Source organism: Sinocyclocheilus anshuiensis, unplaced genomic scaffold (genome assembly GCF_001515605.1).
Source record: "Sinocyclocheilus anshuiensis isolate Anshui unplaced genomic scaffold, SAMN03320099.WGS_v1.1 scaffold838, whole genome shotgun sequence".
NCBI lineage: Eukaryota > Metazoa > Chordata > Actinopteri > Cypriniformes > Cyprinidae > Sinocyclocheilus > Sinocyclocheilus anshuiensis.
Window position 1 is genome coordinate 600,712 of NW_015539915.1, and position 25,086 is coordinate 625,797.

General features: G+C 36.5%; 3 protein-coding genes across 3 annotated transcripts in view; all 3 read right to left on the reverse strand.

Moving 5' to 3' along the window:
• Positions 1 to 2,051: 2,051 nt before the first annotated feature.
• LOC107686481 (LIM/homeobox protein Lhx6-like) lies at positions 2,052 to 6,663 on the reverse strand. Its single transcript, XM_016483518.1, has 6 exons — positions 6,644 to 6,663; positions 6,090 to 6,307; positions 5,905 to 6,005; positions 4,124 to 4,219; positions 3,855 to 4,029; positions 2,052 to 2,810 (listed from the first exon to the last, which is right to left on the reverse strand). The coding sequence occupies exons 1-6, from the start codon at positions 6,661 to 6,663 to the stop codon at positions 2,731 to 2,733; spliced, it is 690 nt and encodes a 229-aa protein (XP_016339004.1). The 3' UTR covers positions 2,052 to 2,730.
• A 544-nt stretch (positions 6,664 to 7,207) lies between these two features.
• Positions 7,208 to 17,216, reverse strand: LOC107686483 (LIM/homeobox protein Lhx6-like). Its single transcript, XM_016483519.1, has 4 exons — positions 17,144 to 17,216; positions 15,825 to 16,007; positions 14,017 to 14,138; positions 7,208 to 7,313 (listed from the first exon to the last, which is right to left on the reverse strand). Exons 2-4 carry the CDS (start codon positions 15,972 to 15,974, stop codon positions 7,208 to 7,210), a joined length of 378 nt encoding a protein of 125 aa, XP_016339005.1. The 5' UTR covers positions 15,975 to 16,007; positions 17,144 to 17,216.
• Positions 17,217 to 20,412: 3,196 nt separating this feature from the next.
• Positions 20,413 to 25,086, reverse strand: part of LOC107686423 (probable RNA-binding protein 18) — a 15,246-nt gene continuing 10,572 nt past the window's right edge. The window contains exons 5-6 of the mRNA XM_016483406.1: positions 21,008 to 21,096; positions 20,413 to 20,788 (exon numbers count right to left, since the gene is read on the reverse strand). Coding sequence (XP_016338892.1) covers positions 20,626 to 20,788; positions 21,008 to 21,096 — 252 coding nt within the window. The 3' untranslated portion in view covers positions 20,413 to 20,625. The remainder of the gene's footprint in view (positions 20,789 to 21,007; positions 21,097 to 25,086) is intronic.

Consider the following 25,086-nt stretch of genomic DNA (forward strand, 5'->3'; position numbering starts at 1 on the left):
TATATTCTATATTGAGCAGCTTTCTAAAAATGTTTATGTACGTACTATATGTGCTTTATTTTCTTTTTTATTATTATTTTGAGAAGTGAAAGAGTCCAACTAGAAAAACAAATATCTCAACTGAACAGCTACACAACAACCCACAATAGAATAAAATATAATTAAATTAGTTTAGGTTTTAAAAGTCATTACATACAGTTTATTTATTAAGACAAAACTATGTTTGAATAGATAATAGTGGGGTTTGGGTACAAACTCAAGTAAGAAAATGTTACATCATTGCTGTATTCTGCCCAAGCAAATGACCAATACTGCGAAAACATTCAACAGCTGAATACAGTGTTCTATTGACATGAATGAGTCAGATTCTTGCTCCGCTCGAAGGAAATGTGATGCAAAATCTTCTGCGTTTAAAAAATGTGTGTGTGTGCTTGAGTGAAGAGAGGATAGGCTAGTGAAAAATTATGTCTTTAGAAACAGAACACGGGATACGAGATCATTCCTGTGATGTGGACTGACAGGGAATTCCTGTATGTGATGGCGATGGAATCAGTGATGGAGTCATTACTGCACACACTGACCCGTGAAGGGTCTGCCAGCTCCTCCATCAGCCTGTGATTGCTTCCTGCTTCACTCGTGCACACAGACCCAACACTGGCCCATGCATTTATACCAGAGACAGAAATTAACCAGGGCTCGGCAAAAATACCACTGAAAGTGACAACAACAAAAAAACATCTAGATATTCTTTTCAAATGATCTGTAATATTTGAAATGTCATAATATCCTATCCTGTCATCATAACCTGTAGCAGTAAGATATAGAATCTGCATTTCATGTCATAAAAGAGTGTTCCTTTCAAAAAATACTGTACTGGGAATACCATGGTACTGAATGAAACATTTATATTTATACTTTAAGAAATAACATCCAAGCTAGCACAAGTATTAAAAAAAAAAAATGTAAAGAAAATGTATTTAACACATGTAAATAGTGCCTTAAAAATAATTATGAAATATGAATATATATATATATACACACACACACACAAATACATTCTTTATAGGCTTTTTTTAAGAACTGGAAAACATTTGAAAATCATTTTAAAAGTCTTTTTAACTAATTCATTTATTTATTAAAAAATGCATTTATTTAAAAAATATGCATAGACAAGAAATAGTTAATTAATGATGCACAGCCAAAGAAATAGTTAATTATTTTATTTTATTTTTTACAAAACAGACATGTGGAAATGGGGAAAAGTGCTTACAGGCTACCTGTCATAATAAATACAAGAATGTAGAGGCCTTGTCCCCCATTCAGAACACAAGAATGCATTTCTCAAATTTAAGTTACAATTTCAGACTTTTCCCCCGGTTTCAGACCTGTACACAGCTCCTATCTGTTAGTATACAACGTGTCTGCAGCAAGTATACAACACTCCCGCTCCCTGTCACAGCTGAGGCATATACGGCACACATGTACGAAGAAAACAATGAAACATAGACACTTTCGTCTCCCACATAAAGTCAGGACACTACTTAAATAAAAATACATTACATGTACATTTGCTTTACATGTAGTTATCTTTACATTTTACCCAAGTGCTCTTTTCAGTCTCAGTTTTCCTCTTCCTTTCTATCTTACGCACAAAATACTGTTGTTTGTCATTGATAATCCCTTCTTGATCCTTAATATTTCTTTACATTTTTTGTAGAAAATGTTCAGAGCACTGTTTTCGATTTGAAATAGTCTCACACTAAGATCAACGTCAATTGTAGTCTATGATTGCGGGTAAACTGCAATGACAACAGTAATTGAAATTAATTTTGGAAAATGATCAAATTGGGGAAGATATCAAAGATTTAGGCATCTTTTTAAACTATAGAAATGATTATTCAACATTTTACCTGAATCTAAAAGGAAACAATTTCACTTTTCTAAAACTATCTGCTTTCAAAACAGAATGTTGACAAACAATTGCAGAAACAATTTGCAGTTATTTTTACAATTAAATGATGGACTTTAAGTAAGTCCTTTATGTACGATTATTTTTAAAGTGAAATCTGTGGACAAATCAAGACTGCTGGCTTTTTAGGCCCACGAAAACACATATGCTTTGCATATGGGTGTTAGAACAAGAAAGCAAGGAATAGTGAACTGAACTGTGGCATAAATTCGTTTCAGTGGCTTAGTACAGATTTCAATCGTGGCGTATTTTGGCAAGGAAAAAGAGAGAGAAAATTTGTCTTACCACCTGGTTCTATGCCATTTATTTCCCATCCACATCTTTTGTGCTTTTGCCTTTTTCAATCTAAATGTTTAACACTGATGCTGGTAACTTTACATTCCTTTTGTTTGCATTCAGAGTCAGACAAGATTATCAGAAGAGAGGACGCACCAAGAGCGCTAGTCTTTTACAGTGTGTGCTCGAGTCTTTCCTTTTTGTCCAAAAGTCCAGATCCTGGTCTTGGTGACAAAGTCCTAAATCCACAGGTCACGTATGCGGTTTTCCTTAACCGAGAGTGACTAGATGCAGGTGAGTAAATCCTGTCCAATGAAACCAGAGAGGAAACAGTCTCTCTCTTTGCGAGTTCAGAGGCCAAGAGCAAGAGGGACCGTGCCCCTCTCCTTCAGCCAGATCCGACCTCTGGGGTCGGCGCTGGGGGACGGAGGTTTGGAGCAGGAGGTCAGGGTGAAGGGGTCAGGGGTCAGTGCGAGGCGGGGGCATTAGCGGCTTAGAGGGAGCTGCGGCAACGTCATGGCCTGATGAGGGAGGCTCTGTGTGGTGAGCATCGAGAACGGATGACCTGCGAAACCAAAACAAAATAAACACAACATAATATTAATCTCTAGCTATATTAATTCATCGCTACATATTTTTAGTCCAGAGTAAAAGCGCCACCAGTTTGGTTTGAAAAAAAATGTGTTTATCAGTACTGGGGACTACTTTATACACTAAGTTTGGAATAATTAAGGTTTTAAAAGAATGACATTTATTTGAACAAAGATACAGTGAAAGATTGTGAAATATTATTACAATTTAAAATAACGGCTTTCTATTTTAATATATTTTTAAAATGTTTTTTTTTTTCTGTGATTATAAAGCTGAATTTTCAGCATCACTCCAGTCTTCAGTGTCACATGATCCTTCAGAAATCATTCTAATATGCTGATTTGCTGCTCAAGAAACATTTCTGATTATTATCAATGTTGAAAACAGCTTAATATCTCTGTGGAAACAATGATTCCATTTTTTCAAGACTCTTTGATGAATCGAAAGTTCAAAAGAGCAATTTATTTGAAATAGAAATCTTTTGTAACATAAATGTCTTCACTGTCACTTTATATATATATATATATATATATTTTTTTTTTTTTCAAATGGTAGTGTATCACACTTTCCACGATAATATTAAGCAGCACAACTGATTTCAACATTGATTAAAAAAAAAGTTTCTTGAACATCAAATCAGCATATTAGAATGATTTCTGAAGGATCATGTTACACTGAAGACTGGAGTAATGATGCTGAAAATTTAGCTTTGCATCACAGGAATAACTTACGTTTTACAATATATTACAACAGACAACCGTTCTTTTAAATTGAAAAAAATATTTCACAATATTACTGTTTTACTCTATTTTTTATCAAATTAATGCAGCCTTGCAGAAGAGACTTCTTTCAAAACCATTAAAAAATCATAATTATTCTGAACTGTTGAACAGTAATTTATATTAAAGTAAATATTTTCGATATTATTATTACCGTTAATATATTAGATTAGAATATATTCAATTAGAATGAAAAGTGGCACTGAATTTAATGACAGCAGCTCTGAGGAAACACTCACTTTCGATGTAACCATGCAGGGCCACCATGCGTGCTCTCTCAGGACTGCCGAAAGGGGAGTAATGCAGCTCGTCGGGCAGCGAGGGGGGCATGCGGGCCTGCGGGTGAGCTTGAGGTGGGCCGCTGTGCTGGGGAGTGTGCTTTTTATGCCTCGCTCTGCAGTTTTGAAACCAAACCTATGAAAATACAACCAGCTGTCAAGACGAGCTCTCTTTTAATGCATTTGAATGGAATGGAAGTATTAAGGAAACATTAAGAGGTTTTTGTCACCTGTATGACTCGTCTACTCAGTCCTGTCATGTCTGCCAACTTCTGCAGGGTCTGAGCGTCAGGGTTGTTGTCCTGTGCAAACTGCGCCTGCATTACCTGTGCATGTGTCACCTTAACATTAGCTCATTTACTGAGGGGAAGTGCATATTTGTAAAGAATTCATACATTAAAAATAATCTAATATATTAGAAATCATATAAAAACTTAATTACAAATTATAATTATAAATGAAATTAAAATACTTTTTTTTAAATGGAACAGTTTATTGAAACTTTAGACAAAGAGCGTTTTTTTTTTTTTTTTGAGTATCATATTTGATATATCAGGCTTTTATGGCTCATAAAGTATGATGTATTGAGAATATGAAGCTCATACTTAAGGAGAAAAAAAAACTCAATTTTATTCAGAGGCCCAAACTGGACAAAAATATGCAATTTTGTGCAGTGTTGTTACAGTATGTATATGGCCAAAAAGTGAGATGAAATTCTCATATCTTGTAATATAAATCAATGATCTTTATAACAATATATCAGGCTACTTACATAAAATGCATATGGATATCAGTTTTCACTCTATATCGGCCAAATAATGTCTTTGTAAGATGATATTTAAATGCTTAGTTTGATGATCAAAGCTCTGTAGTTTCAAAACTTATAATGCAATGTAATACAATGATGATTGAGAGATGAACAAATAAACGTTCCTTAAAAGCCTGATGGATCATAATTGATACACACATATTAAAAAATGATACATGGATAATCAAGTAAACCTAAGTTGCTTCAGTCCGGTAAATGTTGATCTTGAAATACTAATATAAATTATCCTAATGTTTACTTTATAAAATCAGTATAGATTATATTTTAAAAATACATATATATTGAAATAATTAGTTTATAGTATTATATATTCTTTTGTTTCATATATACGGTAATATTATTAAACATATTTTACTTACAATATATTAAGTGAAAAATGTATATAATTAGTTTATAACATTATATATATATATATATATAATTAAAGTATTTTTAAAAATAGAGAGAATTTTCTGCAATAAATTAATCTGAAACTGCTTACTTTACATACTTAAAACTCTGGATCATTTCTTTTTTTTTAGTTGTGTTTAATGAGCTACTTTTTTTTTTTAATACAAGATTATCTATCTATCTATCTATCTATCTATCTATCTATGTATCTGTTTGATCATTTATTTATTTATTTATTTATTTATTCTACAATCTATTCACTGACTTTGCTACAAAATGTGCCATTCACCATTAGTCATCGATGTGATTTAATAAACGTTCCTTAAAAGCCTGATGGATCATAATTGATACACACATATTAAAAAATGATACATGGATAATCAAGTAAACCTAAGTTGCTTCAGTCCGGTAAATGTTGATCTTGAAATACTAATATAAATTATCCTAATGTTTACTTTATAAAATCAGTATAGATTTCAAAGCAAAAAGACATTTTTACAATTATACTAAAAGGCCTTTTACTTTTAAAAAAAAAAGTATAAACGATCCATCAGATGACTGAAAGCATGTAGTAGATTGTAAGCAACAAGTTTGGATCATGCTGATCATTTAGAGACCTTGTTTTAAATATGATACAGTAGGGGTTGGTTGCTTTCTGATAGTGCCATGTAAAAGGTAAAATGCTGTTCCATTTGTTTAAAACATTAAATGGAACTGAAATATGAATGTATACCAGACAAAAGCATAACCACAAAGAGGGCTTTGCTTCCTCATTGTGTTTGATCATCTTACCTGCAGCTGTTCTGCAGTGAAGGACGTTCGTGCCCTTTTGGACGGTTTTGGTTGACTGTCCTGTTCTGACGGCACCGCCCCCTCCAGAGTGAGTCCGCTTCCTGCGTAAAAACCCAGGGAAAGTGGTTAGAAACTCTTTTCAGATCAACGAGATTTAAAGCGAAATGCATCTGAAACACACGTACCGCTCTCAGCGGCCCGTTTCAGGTTCTCCACCATTGTGTCGTAATGGATCCGACAAAGTACTTTCTCCTCCACCAGCCCGAACTCCTCGCCTGTGGACAGCTGCCGTTTGCAGGAGAAACAGGCGAAGCAGGCCAGATGGTAGGCATTGCCTCTGGCTCGCCGTACCCAGTCACTGGCGTAGATCTGCCGGCCACAGCGGGCACACTTTGTACCAAACCTACTGTGAGACAGAGAAGGGCTTGGGCATCAATACTTATCCCATAAACAATAAAACATGTTACACATGTGCTTAGTATTATAACCCATAAGCTAGTGTAATGATAAAAGCATTTGTGCATTTTGCTTCTTGTTCTGAATTCAGTTTAACAGCGAAGCAGGTATTTTGTTTCTCCACGGAAAGCGCTCCATGGCAGAAGACAGAATACAGATAGGCTGAACCGTGTCCAAAAGATAACCGCTAAACGTGTCAGACACAGCTGTAAAACTCTCAGCACAAACAAACCACTAGTAATTCTATTTATTTATTTATTTATTCTACAATCTATTCACTGACTTTGCTACAAAATGTGCCATTCACCATTAGTCATCGATGTGATTTGTGAATGCGATTGGTTCTCTTTTTTGCATTTATTTGCATACTACGTTGTGATTCTGTTTTTTATCTGTTCAATTATATCTAATTATATAATACACTACAAAGTTGATGCAGAAATGGAGTTAAGATGCTGCATGTTATTGATGTTACTGCTGACATTACGTTAATCATCACATTCTCAGCCAAGTGTGATTTGTAAACCACATACGTATTCCATATTTACTTCAGCCCTGCATTTACAGCAGCCGTATGGCCGTGTAGTTGCACCTCTTCTGTTATCCTGCGATCAACAGGACTCTGTAAACAACCCTGCAGCGATACAAACCAACAGCGAGTACTGCTAAAATGAAGCGTTATTTTGACTGGACGGGGCTGACCGTGCCGGTTTTTTTTTCTTGACCCAGACATCACATTTGGGTGACCAAAGAGGTTTCCAGTGTTGAGAGGACTAGAAGAGACTAATGCTCTGCAGATGGCCAGGCACGGCCCTTTTTTGGCCTGAATCTGAGCCCCCCTCCACCACTAACAGGCGAAGCAGGCCAGATGGTAGGCATTGCCTCTGGCTCGCCGTACCCAGTCACTGGCGTAGATCTGCCGGCCACAGCGGGCACACTTTGTACCAAACCTACTGTGAGACAGAGAAGGGCTTGGGCATCAATACTTATCCCATAAACAATAAAACATGTTACACATGTGCTTAGTATTATAACCCATAAGCTAGTGTAATGATAAAAGCATTTGTGCATTTTGCTTCTTGTTCTGAATTCAGTTTAACAGCGAAGCAGGTATTTTGTTTCTCCACGGAAAGCGCTCCATGGCAGAAGACAGAATACAGATAGGCTGAACCGTGTCCAAAAGATAACCGCTAAACGTGTCAGACACAGCTGTAAAACTCTCAGCACAAACAAACCACTAGTAATTCTCTGAGCCGCAGGTCGACAGGAAATGTCTGCTGATAAACTGTGCTGATAGGATCCATAAACTAGATTTTATCCAACAAAGTGCTTATCGCATGTAAGATTTGTCTATTTTTAAACCACCTCCACTTTTTCTTTTGTGAAAAGGACTTCAGATATGATTAATACGCATATGTAAATGAATAAAGGCAGGGAGTTGATAAATTACCTTGTTTAATATATATGACATATAATATTAAACACTATATTTTAATAATTTATTGTGAATGCGATTGGTTCTCTTTTTTGCATTTATTTGCATACTACGTTGTGATTCTGTTTTTTATCTGTTCAATTATATCTAATTATATAATACACTACAAAGTTGATGCAGAAATGGAGTTAAGATGCTGCATGTTATTGATGTTACTGCTGACATTACGTTAATCATCACATTCTCAGCCAAGTGTGATTTGTAAACCACATACGTATTCCATATTTACTTCAGCCCTGCATTTACAGCAGCCGTATGGCCGTGTAGTTGCACCTCTTCTGTTATCCTGCGATCAACAGGACTCTGTAAACAACCCTGCAGCGATACAAACCAACAGCGAGTACTGCTAAAATGAAGCGTTATTTTGACTGGACGGGGCTGACCGTGCCGGTTTTTTTTTCTTGACCCAGACATCACATTTGGGTGACCAAAGAGGTTTCCAGTGTTGAGAGGACTAGAAGAGACTAATGCTCTGCAGATGGCCAGGCACGGCCCTTTTTTGGCCTGAATCTGAGCCCCCCTCCACCACTACACCTCTGTCATTGGGAGCCCTTGTGTAAACAAAGTGTCACACACAACCTCCTCCGACTGCAAAGAAACACGGGATATTGAGATAGCCATGTTTTCCCCGTATACGCTACTGAAGAATGATGACACCGGCCCCGAAAGTCCCGCAGTGGGGCCCTCGGGGCGTTCATCCACTGGAAATGACATCATAGCCCACCAGGGAGCCCCACGGGGCTCAACAAACCAGGAAACTTGGACCGGCACTTGTGTGTATGTATAATAATTTGTCTCTGCCAATTGTCACTTGAGCAGGATGAGCCAAGAAGTGAAAACAAACCTGAATCAAAAACCTTCAAAAATATTTACAGTCCACTTATGTGTAAAGTATCGACACATAAAACACGCCTCACGTATTAATGCCTGCAAAAAGCATTCAAAGGGCTTTCTGTGTACACTGCACACCATATTCTGACAGCATCGTTCCAGACAAAGAATACAACGTTTGAGTAATGATGCATTTCAGACGTGTGTTTAGAGGAGAAACATTGTGGAACGGAGCAGTAATCTGTCATGGCAGTTCATTTACCACAAAACCTTTCAGAAAAGCCATAAAGATCTTAAGGGGGTTTTGTTTTTGTTCAGATGTGCCGCACTTCTGATTGTGCGTTGTTGTGCTTATTCTGGATTTATTTCTGTCCTGCAGATCATAACTCGCCGGGAAAAATTCCTGCAAAGCATTTCCCTCAGCGCCGGAGAAATTCACCTTTGGCTGGAAAAGAGAAGCTTGTGGAAGTACAAATTCGGTAGATTAAATTTGATATACTCTCGGAGTATTATAATCTGGGGGAAATCTCCCTCTCAGAGACTGCTGAGACACATTAGCGGTGTTTGCTACGGCGAGCATCGCTTTTACTATTGCTCATGGCGATTTTTCAAAACCCTGAATCGTGAGTATTTAATTTTGGTATATAACTCGTCCCATTCCATTGCTTGTGCAACAGGCATAAATAATACCGCAAATCTTACAACTTTTTGAGGTGTGCTTTTCCATTCTTTAGCACTTGCATCGACAAAACCGCGTGGACGATAAATTGTCCGAGAAACATGGTAGACATATGTCAACCATATCTAGAAAGCATAATAGAGACTTATATCTATAAAAAAAATTGTCATCATTTACTCTTCTTCTTGCTATGAATTTTAAGATATTTTGAAGAATGGGTCTGACCTAACAGTTGCTGGTAGCCATTGACTTCCACAGTATTTTTTCATACTACGAAAGTCAATGGCTACCAGCGACTGTTTGGTTATCAACATTCTTCAAAATATCTACTTTTGTGTTCAATATTAAAAGAAATTCATGCAGGTCCCATTATCGCAGTTGAAAGTGCCTACTTCCATACTATATAGTATGCAAAAAACAGTACATGAAAAAAGTAGTACGTCCAAATTTATAGTATGCGATTTGTTTGCTTTTTTGCATTTATTTGCATACTACATTGTAGGGCTGCACGATTAATCGAAAATAAATCTCAAAGGCGATAAATCGCGATTAGGCAGAAGCTGCAATTGTCATGCGTATCTTTTCAGTGAAGCACGGTTCTGTGATCAGCAGTAAATCTCCATCCAAAGGCCAGAGGGCGCTCTCGCGCTGAAACTCCAAATACGCCCCGCAGAAGAAACCCAGGAAATGCCTATCGCTGCAGCTGAATAAACATAAGATTCAACTGCTTTCATTGATTCAACGTGACTAATAAACACACGACTACGACAATATATGGCTTATCTGAGTTCGTCTTATTATCATTTTTATTATAATAAAGTATATAATAATGCAATGCTAATCGACATAGCCTTTATCACTGCTTGGAATACTATGATATATAGAATACTTATTCTGTGCAAGAAGCCACATCATCTCACAGAAGGATTTATTTCAAACACTCGACTGACTTTATGAAGTGAGTTTGGAGTAAAAACATGTTATTAAATGTGGTATTTTCACGTACTTTCAGATGGAGCAGCATTTACTACACAGAGCCGTAGTTCACTGAGAAGCTACGCAAACAGCTTTCATTATTGCGAACGATTTCTTCAATTTCATAATCGCGCGATTATATCGTCTGCGATTATGAACGTGATTTTGCGTAGCTTGTCAGTGAACTATGGCTCTGTGTAGTAAATGCTGCTCCATCTGAAAGCAGGTGATGGAGATTTACTACTAATCACAGAACCGGCTTTACTGACAAGATGTGCATGACAATCGCATTCGATTAATCGTGCAGCCCTACTACATTGTGATTGATCCAAACCTATATGAATTTCTTTCTTCTGTTGAGCACAAAAGAAGATATTTAGAAGAATGTGTCTAAGCAAACAGTTGACTTCCACAGTATTTTTTTCATACTATGAAAGTCAATGGCTACCATCAACAGTTTGGCTATCAAGATTCTTCAAGATTTTGTGTTCAACAGAAGAAAGAAATTCATACAGGTCCCTTTAACCCATTCGAAAATTCCTACTTCCATACTATATATGCGAAAAACAGTAGTAGTACGTCCTAATTTATAGTATTCAAAAATAGGCGAAAAGTAACTGGATGACGTAGTACTTCCACCAAATTTCTGGATTGCGCATTTGATGACTCTTTACTATCCCATGAGGCCACAGGACAGGATTTGTCTACTAGACAGTATGCGATTTCGGACAACCTAACAACACCTTAGCACCCATCCACAGAAAAAAATATTATTCTCTTTATTTTCTATTCTCAAACATATACATATGTTGAAGCAATTGTTTCCTCTGTTAACCAGAAAAAAAAACATTTAATTTTGTCATCGTAATTTCAGTCACTCATATAATTTCCCGCATTCTCCAGCAAGTTATGAGTGACACAAGCTCTGTTTACTTCTGTTTGCATTTAAACACAAGAAGTCCTGTACGCGCATATGGCCATTACAGTACGTCATCTCCTCCAAATCTAGCGATCTCAGCTCCGCACAAACCCACTCGGGTTACCGCCTTACTCCATCACCCTGTCCTTATCCTTTGGTTCCTCTGATTAACAGCCTCCTCTGACTTCCTGTGTGGCCTGTCTAGCCCAGATGAGAGACCAACACAAATTAAACATATCTCCTTGTCCTCTATTGGTGTTGTGCAGCACCAGCAAAACAATCCAGCTGCCAGAGACAAACATGGCATTGCGTTCATAAGCTTGTGCCACAGGTTCACCAATCACAAGTCTACTTATTATGTCAATGGAAAAAGAAATCAAGTAATTGACATCTAAACTTGAAACCAGTTTATGGATAAATTTATGTCCAGTTGTATAAATATACACTCTTAAAAATGAAGGTTGCAAAATGGGTTTTTGCAGCAATGCCATAAAAGAACCATTTTTGGTTCCTCAAAGAACCTATCAGCGAACAGTTCTTAAAAGAAAAATTTTTCTCAATGTGAAGAACATTTAAAAAAATCTAAAGAAACTTTTTCCATTATAAAGAATCTTTTGTGGAACGGAAAGATTCCATGAATGTTAAAGGTTCTTTATGGAACCATCGATGCCAATAAAAAAACGTTATTGGCAAAAAGAGTGTGGAGATAAATGTACAAAATTTGTTTCAAGCAATTATGTCAAATGCTGCGTTCTGCTAACTACTAGCATATATATATATATAAAAAAGTGAAATCTGCTTATACTAAGAAACACTTCTATTTGCAGAAGACTTGACAAGAGAGATGTTTCAGTGCCACTGGAGAAAAACACATGTTCAGTGTGCTTCAGATCACTGAACTCGACTCCACAAGCATGGAGCTATTACGGTCTCTTTTTCAAAGCAAACGTGAGTCAATCAGTATTTCGCTTCCAGGGATGTTCCTGTGATTCCATGTCAAAAAATGTTAACCATATATCTGATTATGTTTCCTGATTATCTCGGATAATTAGGGGAAAAAACTTCAATCTGAGGCTGAATTTTATTATGCCAAAACCAACATAAACCCCCATGGTTGCTGTTTTGACATACAGAACTGCAGAGGAACAAAAAATACATGAACATTTTATATTAATAAAATAAAATGCTGCTTTAATTTTTTTCAATAAAATACCATTTTATATGTATACATAGCTATTTTAAACATCTGAAAAATTGGATACTGGAATTTGCATTTATTTTATATTTTTATTCATCTGAATTTAACTTTTTTATTTATTAATTTTCTACAAGCTACAAATCACATGAAAATCACACTTAAGGCTTTAAGGTCAGTTAGAAGAAATGTGAATATCGTTAGCATATTTAATGCCAATAAAATAATACACATTTGTAAAACCCTTGTCCTTTTTATTTAACTGCCATCAATAAGCATTTCTCAAAGTGTTTCCGTCATTTCAGATTTCTATTGTACTAAACCACAACTCGCCATCTTCCGAATATGGTTTCGTCCATAATAAAATCTATAACATAATCCCCTATAAAGTCTATTTTGTGTCGTTTTTTGCATTCCTTTCAGAGTTTCCTCTTGTAATCACTCGTGCATAAACAGCCTGAGAGATCCTGACGCCCTAGACTCAACACAACCAGTGAAGATCAAGGCATTGATGCACCATCTCATGGAGCATCTCTTCAGATTATTGGCCTTAACGTAGAACACAAACCCTCTCCTGCAACACAGCATTGACTTTAAAGGGGCCAGTCATTCACATTGACGAGCAATAAGCAGGGAAGGCTGGCCAATATCACACTGCCATTCACAGGCCTTGCTGAGTGCTCTGCAATCATGCCATATCGCAGCCCTTCTAGCCTCAATGCAATTTCACAGCTTCCCTGTCGGATCTCCCTCACTCCATGCCTTCCCATCAGCATATTACTGGGTCTTAACCAGAGCTTGATACTTCTGAGATTGAATTATGTAACTTGTGTTTGATTTCTAACACTATTCAGTCGCATACAAGGAAATACTGGCAAATTTAACTCCACTAATAATCAAGTACTATTTAGACCTCTCATTACTACTATTGACATCATCTCCTTTTGTGGACAGTCAAAGATTTTTTTCTTTTTTTTTGCATAATCCAAAGCACACAGCAAAAAAAAGAAAGAAAAGTGCTTCATGTGGTAACATCTAAATTGGTTAAAATATTTAAAATGACTGAAACACCAATTAAAGTATTATAAAATATTTACTTACAATAAGCTACAACTGTTATTTTGGTCTCCGATCAACTGTTTGTGTGTTTTACTATTATAATATAAAACGCAGTTCTAATGGAGCTTTAGAGAAGACAAGTGTAAGATTTTCTAACTGATGAATAAATTAGCTACAAATACGAAATGCTTCTAATAAATCGAATGTTATGAATATCACGTTGTACGATGTTGTTAATATTTTTAAATGGTTGTATAAGGCCTTTTTCAACGATTTTATCACTAGACAATTAACTAAATTACAAACTGCGTATTGCATAATTATATGTATTTGCTGTGGTAAGAATTAGAACGCTACTTTTTTTAAGAAATCGTATTTTTAGCATTAAACCCAAACGCAACACTCACGCGTCGCATTTTCAACCAAAAGTGAATAATTAAGCAGTATTTCGTTAATATGCACTCCTGATATTTCTGAGGACAGAAAGTGAAAACTTACCCTACCTGAAATAATCCACTTTGCAGAAGATTTCCTTATTTTTGATGTAGCAGCTGCTGTGTTGACGTAGTGACGTCCTGCAAACCGAACACTCCAGACACCTCACGTGCCAGATCAGATTATTAACCTGTAACAAACAGAACAGCCAATATGAAAATATAATAATAATAATAGTGGAAAATAATGAAGTTAGCATATTCTTTAAAAAGGCATTTCATAATATTCGTCGTGCATAGTATTGTAAAATGGAATGTCAACGTGCATTAAAATTAATAAGTCGAACCGCACACACGTGTTTTTATATGAACAGTTTCAAAATGACTGCCATATATAATCACATAAATATGACAGGCTACTAAATAAAATGTTTTGTTAATTAAAGGTGTGATTTAAAATTAGACTTCGATAAATATTTTGTGAATATTTCATTTGAATTGCGGTGTACAAAGGTGTTTAAATATAACTGTAGATGCATGCACATTACGTAGCCTATTTTGTTGAATTTGAAGCAAAACAAAAAAAGTGTAAGTTAATACTGTTTATTCAACATGCACCATATTCCGTCCAGAAATGTATAATTATTGATATTTCAAATTTGATTACTGAGATTTGGGATTATAAACATGTTCTCTGTGGAACATTTACGACACATGTAAGGTGCATCTTAGAAATACTTATTTAAACATTCTGTCGAAAAAATAAAAATAATAAGTGTGATTATATTCCCAGACTCTCGGATCCCAAGCGCTGAGGAAAAGGGAAATGCACAAAAAGGGGCCTAAGTTCGTTCATCCTGACTAAATTGTAATAAACTCACGCACTGTTTTATTAGTTTCCGCAAAAGAGCAAAACACTACAGTGTTTTCAGAGCTCGCGCTAATGATCCTCGCGCGCAACACACGCACTTCCTGAAAAAACAAGCAGGCCGAGAGCACAGCGATACTGTCAACATCTGCACTAAAAACGGCTAGTCATTTTTAGAAAGCAACATACAGACAACTTTTTTGTTGAAAAATCAACATCTATATCTGTAGATTTAAAAAATCGTAATAATTTGTATCCATCATGTTATGCTGAAATGTACTTTATTATATGATGTATGTGTAAAAATAACAGCAATTTCGAAATTAACCTCTTGTCCCGTTCACATTATTATAATGCTCCTCTGACCAAAACACATGCAGACATTACAGAAACCTGAACCCAATCTGTTATATCAAAGTTGGCATGCATTTTTCAGAAACATGACTGGTTAGTAACGTTTCTGCTTCTGATCGATTTGACCCCAGCAAAACAATAAAACAAAAAAGAGAAACATTGTAGAAAGTACAATTAAAAACAAAACCAACAAAATGCGTTGTTGTTTTTCTTTTTTTAACAGGCCTATTTACTCATTTAAAGGCTACATGAGGACTCTGAGACCCAAAACATACATATCCTCATGTAACATTTATTGAAGCGCTTCATCAATTTTGTTTAGAATCAGTTATCATACGATTAGGAAAATTACAAATGTTAATTATTTAGTCGATCACTTTAAGAAGCCTATATTTTTCGATCTATTAAATTGGCCGCGGTGTATCAGACCCCAAACATGAGAGTTAATACAAAATACTAATTAATATTAAACAATATAAAATCGTTTTAAAAGCAACAATCAGACAAAGCACAGCCTACTAAATCGTTCCAACTACGTAATTGTGTGCGCAAAAGCTTTGCGAGAGTCAGTCAAAAGCTCCACTCCAAACACTAATATTATATAACAAGAGTCAGTTCACTCGTCACACCAGATGACACACTCGCGCCCTCGCACCTTGAGCAGATATCTGTCCAGGATCTCGAGGCCGCAGCTCGCGCACACGTTCTTCCCGGTGGACGGCACGGAGGAGGCGCTGGAGATGGGCGAGCAGACGGACGGCGTCGAGGGCGGACTGGGCGAAGAGCGAGGGTCCTCTTTCTCCATATTAGACCTGTGAGATTCTCCGTCAGACTGTGACTGCGAGAGGAAAAAGCGCGATAAATATCACACTCTGGAAAGTATGAGGTTCAGAAGGTTGACAGGAATTTTCTGTTGTAAAAAAAAAAATCTAAACTGAACACTTAAACAGCAAGCAGTGATTTGCTGCACTTTTCCCGAACATTTCGAATTGAATTCGTGATGAAGAAAATCGAAACCTGAAATAGTCGCGTCAACTTAACTATAAATAATGAGGTTTTCTAAACATCTGGACATTTAGTGACATTTGTAACGCTAATCATATAAAAGCGGTTTACAAATCCAAGTTGAAATAATCCACAAAATTGCATTAGGTTACATCAGTAAAGAGTGTTATGTTATGTCTGACGGCGTTTTCTGCAAAAGTCAAACTCTCTGAGCTATAGCAGAGACGCGACGAAGGCGCATTATCGCTCCTCACCATCGCGCGACCGTGTTGTTCGTCCACGCAGCGCGATGCTCCCGGTGTGCTGTGCGAGTCTGGAGAGATCACCTACAACACAGTCAAGCCACAGTGCTCCATGTCAGGCATGGTCCCTGCTCTATATATGCGTCCAAAAACAATAAAAACGCTTTTAACTGTGCATTGAGAGCCTCGCAACAAAAAAGCCCCCGTTTTAATGAAGCGATTTAAATTTGGATTGATTTTTTTCCCCACACTTAACCCGTGCCTCTTCCCATAATCGTATTTCCACGCAATCCAGGGAGCTGAAAAAAAAAAAAAAACTACCTGCAATTACAAATAGCTTGAAATGCTCGCGATAAGAGGACCCCAGAGTGTCAATTTCAACTGCCAATCAGAGAAAGCAACGGGCCACCCAAAGAATTGCAAATTTGATTTTTAATGGCAGTAATTAAAATCTAATGTTTCTTCTGCAGACTTGGCATGTGAAGAGGATGGACCGCAAATCACACTATTCAGAACAGATCCTGATTCTCATGACATCACTTCAAGGTGAAGATGCTACAGGCTGCAGGAGATGATATATAGAGGACTTTCACATCGAGCAACATGTTGGCTGCTTCTCCAGTGAAACGAAGTTTTTCTTTCTATGCCGTTAAATGGATGATGATAATAATAATAAGCACGACTGCATTATAGTCCACACTTGAATAGGATACGATAAAAGTCTTACCTGTTTTGAAGGAATTCCTTCGGATAGAAACTGATTTCCCTCTGATAGAGGGGCCAGAGCCTCATTTTTCCAATACATTTGACGGCTTAACCTTCTCGTTCGATATCTTCAAATTGCTTCAAGCTTGTTCTCTTAAAGATTCGTTATCCCATGCGGTCAAAATCGGTCTAATATGAACCCAGTTCGCCGTTTCCTTCCGTACAGGCAATCAATAACGATCGGTAAACTAACAAAAACGTCTAAAGCAAGTTTCGTGATTGGTCAGTAAAGCGGCAGCAGACGCGCCGAGCGCGAGCGGTTCGTCGGGACGCCTTATTTAGAACCGTTTGCAGGATATTTCCTACTTTTTCCCTCTTTTGGGATGCAGTTGCTTGAGTACAGGAAGTGGAGAAAATTGAGGGGCTGGCAGGTTTTGCTCCTGCTCTCCTCATAGGCAGTCAGAGCACAGCCTACCTTCTGAAAGTTTACAGATCAGAGGGGAGGGAAGAGATGTGGCCTGAGTATGTATCGACATTTTGTGATGCATGATGTTTGGGTTTTAATTGTCTGACAAATTAGCGAATAAAAAATGATATTCGACATTCGAAAGTCAATATTTAGCCTATCAGGGCTGTTAGTGGTATCGAGCGTATGAGATTTAATAGCAAAAATAAGTTTTAATATGCAATTTCAAAGATTTGAAAGAATAGTTCCTATCACGTTTAATTCATAAATTATATGAAATAGGCCATGCTTGATCTTCCAGTTTGTAGAGCATAAAAAGGCTATAAAACAGAATTAACTTTCATTAAAAAAAAAAAAAACTGGCTCTTTTGAACAACAGAATGGTCAAATATTTCGGTTCTATTCGTTAATAGTTGGATTGGTAGGCTAATTGCAAGTTTTTGTAACAACAAAAAAAGACATTTCTTACCGAGGCCGTTTATAGCCGTGTAATGCAATGAAATGTCCAAACGCACGATTAATTGTTTTTATTTGTTAAGAAGTCCACTTGGATATAGGCCTATGTGTCGTATTCTATTATATTGCAATAATATATCGTTCATGTATATTTAAATGCCAAACTGTAGCCTATATAATTGATCATATTTTTATGCAGATGACTGTATCGCAAACTATATGCATTCACAATGTTATCTGTTTCTTGAATTGGTTTCAAATGGGCATGTGCGATAAAAATATATCCTTCACCAAGTCTGAAACCATCATGCTATTATTATGTCGGGGAGAAGCAGCGGAAAAACACATTTCCATCCGATAATATCCAGGTAGAGGGAGCGGCGTAGACCTTTTTTTATGCAACAGTTGCATTATGGAAAAGATCGTCTGGATATATTCATGTATATTGTTAGAATGGAGGGTTGCATGTGCATGTAAGAGATTATAAAGGAAAGAGTTTAGGTTCAATGGGAGCAGCGGTTATAAAACCCAACCATTACTCGCCTTTCATTTGAATTTGAACTTCTTGTTGTTCGGGGTTTGCAAATGAATACAAATAGAGGAATAATGTGACGTGACCTTGCAGAATTTAGTTACATCATATTAACCTACAGTATTTTACAGTATTATTTACAGTACAGTTGTTTTACCTCTAACGGTTACAAAAGTTTTATGTATTTTTTTATTTATTTATTTATGTATTATTTTGCCATAGGGGAAAAACATTTCAGCGAACAGTTCTTAAAATAACATTTTTCCCGGTCCGAAGAACATTTTTCTACTGTCAAGACCATTTCGTGCAAGGGAAAAGCTCCATGGATGTTAAAGGTTCTTCGTAGAACCATCGATGCAAATGAATAACCTTTATGTTTAAGTGTACACTTAAAAATAAAGGTGCTTCAAAAGGTTCTTCAAGCGATGCCATAGAAGAACCATGTTTGGTTCCACAAAGAACCATTCAGTTAAAGGTTATTTAAAGAACCATATCTTTCTTACCTTTTTATAATCTGAAGAACCTTCTTTCGCCACAAAGAACCTTTTGTGAAACAGAAAGGTTCTTCAGATGTTAAAGGTTCTTTATGGAACCATTTAGACAAAAAGGTTCTTCTATGGCATCGTGAAGCACCTTTATTTTTAGGCCTAATGCGGAAAATTGCCTCGTTAGTCGATGTGACTGATTTAGGCCTATTTTTATATCACAATAATCAGAAAAAGTAGTAGTGTCGAAAAATAAATGAACCCAGTAAATTAAAAACAAATAAACAGTAATAAATAAAATGAAATGGACAGGGGGTCAGATTCGCTATTGTTACGAAACCCCGCTAATTCGAATTTAACAACGAAACAGTTTTAATAAATAAGACAACAGATTATTTTAGGTTCCAACTGATATTGAAATAATTAGATTCTCCTTATGGCAAGAGACTCACTAGGCCTGTTCATAATTGAAAACGTTCGCAGTCTAATAAATAAACGTAGGCTATTAAGACAACGCTGCTATAAAAATGGTCACTACAGACACTATTATCGATCATTACAGGGAGTTCAAAGTAATGCAAAAAACAGCACAGCAGACCTTACTGTGATTTAAACACACAAACATGTCCATTTCAAATGAAAGCACAAGCAGCTTGGACACCTAGGACAGTTTCATTTATTTTTGAACAGGACAGGAGCAAAATCTATCAAAATACCTGGATATTTACACTTGATCTATACTGTTGATGACATCGGCTGTTGTGATGCCCCCTCTGCAGATCATGTGATAAAAGCCCTTTTCACTTTAGACTTAAAAAGGCAAGATATTAATAGTTAAATAAACAATGCATAATATTGTGCTTCCTTTACACATACAACAGTGTAACAAAGAATGGTAAAGTCTGAGTAGTATGTAGATTTAGGATCATAAGACTCGCAACACACAACAACACTTTCGCAAGCAGCACACTGGGCAGTTTACAATAAAAAAACAACGCGAGATATATTCTGGAAGGATTTCAAGAAAGGGATGTAAACTGAGATTTTGAAAAGATGCAAAACTCATGAAAGGATAGTGAAATTTCGATCATGATTTATGTGCCTCCATGGTTTTCCAAACCTGTACAACTGTTGTTTCTTCTGTGGAGCACAAAAGAAGATACTTTAGGGTTCAAACAACATTGACTTGACCAAAAAAGACGTTTATCAAAACCCTCTTACTGGTTTGGAACGACAAAGGGGAGTAAATGATGACAGAATAGTCATCTTTCGACTGAACTATCCCTTTAAACCCCGAAGAACTGAAATTACTTGGGTAACATCAATGTTCAAAATAGGACAAATGAACTCACTAGAATTTTGTGGTTAGATTCTGCTTACATCAGCTGTCTTTCACAGTAAAAAGACTCCTCCACTGGCCGAGAAACAGAACAGCACTACAAATCAAAGGTGTTGGACTTTCACTGTTTGTCTCTCACTGGCCAAGAGACAAGAGCAGCTTAGCTTATCTCCACACATCTCACAGTCCCTTCAGTGCAGAGACACTTGGACAGTTGTTGGAGAGGTCATCTCCTGAATTTGCGGAACGGCTTGTAGTAAGGCTGGGACCTCTTGTCTCTTTTATCGGGGGGTTTGTTGTAGATGTACGCAGATGGGCCGGAATAGTCATCTGGGTTTTCTTCCATCATCTGCAGCTTGGCTTCGATGGCACGAATCTTTGCATTAACACTTTAAACAGCAGAGGAAAGAGAATCGAGAGAAAAGAAAAGAGCATTAACCTTCTTATCCAGTCCAAATGGGTCACTTTCATCAATGTGAGCTCAGGGCCATTTGGAAAAGTAAAGGTTGAGAACGAAAACAAAAACAGGAGGGAAAGTGAACAGGAGAAATTCGAAACGTGGAAGAAAATTAAAGGCAACAGAGATTTTGAGTGGTAATGTCTCAAACCCTAGTGCAGTTGGCAGCTCCTCGGCTTCACTGGATGAAGGCTCTAAACTGGCCGGCATATTTTTGTCTCCTCTGAAGGGTTCAAACTTCTGAAAGACAACAAACACACACCAGGATGGATACAAGACTACATGCACTGAGGGGTTGTGTTAAGGGTTGTATAACTTGCTGCCACCACTTAGTAACTTAAACTAATTTGGTTGCTTTAGAGACCAGAATAAAACAAGAGCTGGCTGCTTATTAGTTATATGCTCCCTTGGAATAGTGTGGGAAAAGTTGGGCTATGCAACATCATAAATATTCATTCCACTCAAAAACGTCCATCCAACAACCCTTGCGACCATGAGGATGATGATGATAGCTCTTGGGAATCTGTGGGGAATAAAAACAAAGAGATTTGATGAGAGACTAGATTGTAAATTATTTACAACATGTATTTAGGAATTACAGATATTTCTTCAACCCTTGGATTCTAATGTATCGAAACACAATTAAAGACACTATGAAGCTGCTTTCACAATGCATTTAACTTCCATAATGAGACATTTATTGAGTTAAACTGAATATTAGGTGTCAAATAGTGCGGGCTGGGACTTGTCTCTTTTTAGGATGGGTAATTTTATCTGCTTGGATCGATTTTGTTTGAATAATAAAGAGTTTGCCAATGTTAAGAAGAGCTTGTTGTTCCAAATTCCTAAACTGAAGTAAGCTTTGGCATGTAACTACTGAACATACGCAAATTATACTTTAAATCATTCATTATGAGAGTTGCTCTTACTTTTCAAAACAATCAGACCTGGTGGATGATAAAACAGGTGAAAAAAAAAATCCAATTTCCAAAATATCATAGAGATATAGTGGCACCCTCCTCTGAAAGCAGGAAAGCCCCATAATATAACCATCTGATTATAATTCATTCATTTAGCTTATGCAAAAACAGGAGGCTGCAGTATTTGCGGTTGAATGTCACTGAAAAACTAAACAGTAATTTTCTGTACTTTATTTCAGCATTATATTTTCTCAGATAATTTTTTATTGACAACAATAATTTTTAGTGACAACAAAATGATGAAAATAACATTTGAATAGCATTCAGTTTAAATTTTTTGTTAAATAATGAAAATAATTAACATGGGTGATTGATTTTGTCAGTTATTTTTTATAGTTAATTAAAAAAAAAAAGATATGCAAAATCTAAAAATAAATTACCAAAGTTTTTTTTAAGTACTTTGATTTGGTCGATATTCAGACAGCAGCGCAATTGCATAATGAAAACGTGCTTTGCTCCGGCAAGCAGTTTGCTCAACAAAAATAAAATAAAATAAAATAAATAATTTTTGTGTATTTAGTTGTATTGCCTGCACAGCTTTTGTTACATAAGCAGAAAATCTTATGTAAAATAATGTAATTAATTTATGAGTACTAATAAATTTTGCACAATGACACCAAGGACAAGTAAATAGGGTTTTATTCACTTTTGTAAAATCGCATTTTTTTAAAAACAGAAAACCATAAAGCAACATTCCAACAACCTGCTTCTGATCCTTTAGGTTACAATCATTTAATCATTTAACTTCTGTTTATTTTCCTTCAGATTGCTGCACTCCACCCAAACAACTACGTATAAAGAGGAAGCCATTTTTTAAATACACCACATTTATCAGAGAGCTTCACTGAACCAGAGACCTTCAAAGGGCACGGCTGATATAAACACAGTGCTGAAGAATACACCGATACCCACACATGGCCTTCCCAGACCAATCCAACACTTTCACCAGCCTCACAATGAGCACAGTGTTGGGTGGAGGTGGTCAAGAGGACCTGGAACCAGACCTGTCTGCTGCTACTTGTTGTCAACATCTCTGCACTGTTGACCTTGACCCCGGCCTGGTGTCCCGCTCCCCTCAGACGGGGAGGGGCAGAGGGGGTGCACAGGAGGGGAGCGATTCTCAACCATACAGGATTTCCTCACTCCCAGCAGCAGCTGCCTATTGTTAAGGAGCTGGGCAGCCTCTCTATAGCCCCTCTCTATAGCTCAACTATACATGTGATCCATGATCTTCACGGTCTGTTTTGTTGTAGCGGCACCCAGATTGACATTGATGGACTGAAGTTACAGGAATGATGCTAAGGTGTTTTAGTTGCTTTGTGGTTGCTAAGGTGCACTGAGTCTTGCTAGGATGTTTTGAGTGGTTACTGGGTGGGCTTAATGGCCCAAGTCGAAACAGCCCACCCTCAAGTCTACATGGCAATGTACGCACTTTTCTGGACGCGCTATTCAAATGGCAAGTTATATGCTAAACTGTTTAAACCCACCATGCGTGAGACTTTAGCAATGGGTGTTTTTCCATTGAGTATGTTTTTCATGAGCGCAGTATCGAAATCTGAACATTTATCACAGACATCGGCATAAAAAATGGTAAACGTTGGCCTGTGCGTTGTTTGTTGCGCTGTCATTGCGAGTATCACAGTTAAGCAACAAATACAGACCCATGAAAAAAACGGATGACTGGTGGAAAAGTAATTAGCATTGTGTGGTATTAATTTTTTATACACAAAAAAATGTGATTCCAGATTAACCAAATTACTGAGTTCACTGTTGGTCACAGTTTTATCTTCTTTTTTTAATTTATACAATACCATTCAAAAGTTTGGGGTCAGTAAGTTTTTTTTTTTTTCTTCTTATTTAGCAAGGATGGATTAATTTGATCAAAAATGACATTTGTAATGTTACAAAATATTTCTATTTCAAATCATTCAATTCTTTTAAACTTTCTATGCACCAAAATTTTTTACAAAAAATCTAATAAAATTGTATCTCAAAAAATAATGGTAATAAACAGTTTTTAACATTGAAAAGCAGCAAATCAGCATATTAGAATGATTTCTGAAGGAACATGTGAGACTGAAGACTTGAGTAATGCTTTACATTACATTTACATGCTCTAAATTCAGCTTTACATCACGGGGAAAAAAATTACATTTTAAAATATATTACAGATGATAACAGTTATTTTAAATTGTAATAATATTTCACAATAGTACCTTTTACTGTATTTACTTTTTTTATAATGCAACCTTGGTGAGTATAAGAGACTTCTTTTAAAAAAAAAACATATTGATCCTAAACCTTTGAACGGAAGTGTATATTTTTAAATTAAATTTCTTTACTGTGGGAAAAAAATACTAAAGTAGGATTAAAGAACAGAATCTTATGTAATTTATGTTATGTAATTTTCTTTTTCATTTTTTTTAATCAAGCTCAAAAATTTTTCAAATATTATATAAAATAAATGTTAATTTTATTTGAGCAATGTTATGTTTTATTTACTATTTTTAAATTAAATTGTGTTATGTTTTTTATACGCTTTATAACAGCCAACCAAAGATATAAGTATCAGCCATTAAAATGTCACACAACGAAAAATGAAAACCCACATGAAATTCAGTCGGAACAAAGCCCATGATATTGTGGTCTCTAGATATGGCCTTCCTTCAATATAAGTTGAATTTTGTATTTTGTCCCGTTTTATCATCCTTAAAGGGTTAGTTCACCCAAAAATTAAAGTGGGCTGTGTTCTACTCACCCTCGAGGCATCCTAGGTGTATATGACTTTCTTCTTTCAGACGAATCCAGTCGGAGTTAGATTAAAAATTGTCCTGGCTCTTCCAAGCTCTATCATTGCAGTCAGCAGATGTTGCAGTGCTTCAGTCTAAAAGAAGTGAAATAAAAAGCGCCCATCCATAAAAAAAAAAAAGTGTCTCACACGGCTCCGGGGGGTGAACAAAGGCCTCCTGTAGCGAATCAATGCATTTTTGTAAGAAAAAGAACCATATTTAAAACGCAGTAATCAATTTAATCTAGCTTGCGCTCATGGTTGTAAACGGAAGCAGCTCCGGCGGATGACGTATGAGTTCAGCTCTGCGCATGCGCCGCTCAGAAGTGACGAACGCGGAAGCGCAGGGGAGAGATCAAAACAACGGTCACTAATTAGAAGTACAAAACGAGGATTTGTAAAGAAGAATGTCAGAGGATTTCGATATAAGCCAAGAGGAGACTGGTTTTCCTTTGCTAAAGT

What these genes read in the sequence shown, in the direction of transcription:
- LOC107686481 (XM_016483518.1), bottom strand. Translation starts at nt 6,663, where the DNA reads ATGGCACATTTTGTAGCAAA. An exon ending in ATGGCACATTTTGTAGCAAA is followed by an intron (nt 6,308 to 6,643) that starts GTCAGTGAATAG and finishes GTCTCACAGTAG; the next exon opens with GTTTGGTACAAAGTGTGCCC. An exon ending in TCACTGCAGAACAGCTGCAG is followed by an intron (nt 4,220 to 5,904) that starts GTAAGATGATCA and finishes ACACATGCACAG; the next exon opens with GTAATGCAGGCGCAGTTTGC.
- LOC107686483 (XM_016483519.1), bottom strand. Translation starts at nt 15,974, where the DNA reads ATGGAGAAAGAGGACCCTCGCTCTTCGCCCAGTCCGCCCTCGACGCCG. An exon ending in TGGACAGATATCTGCTCAAG is followed by an intron (nt 14,139 to 15,824) that starts GTGCGAGGGCGC and finishes TGTTTGTTACAG; the next exon opens with GTTAATAATCTGATCTGGCA. An exon ending in TGCAAAGTGGATTATTTCAG is followed by an intron (nt 7,314 to 14,016) that starts GTAGGGTAAGTT and finishes TCTGTCTCACAG; the next exon opens with TAGGTTTGGTACAAAGTGTG.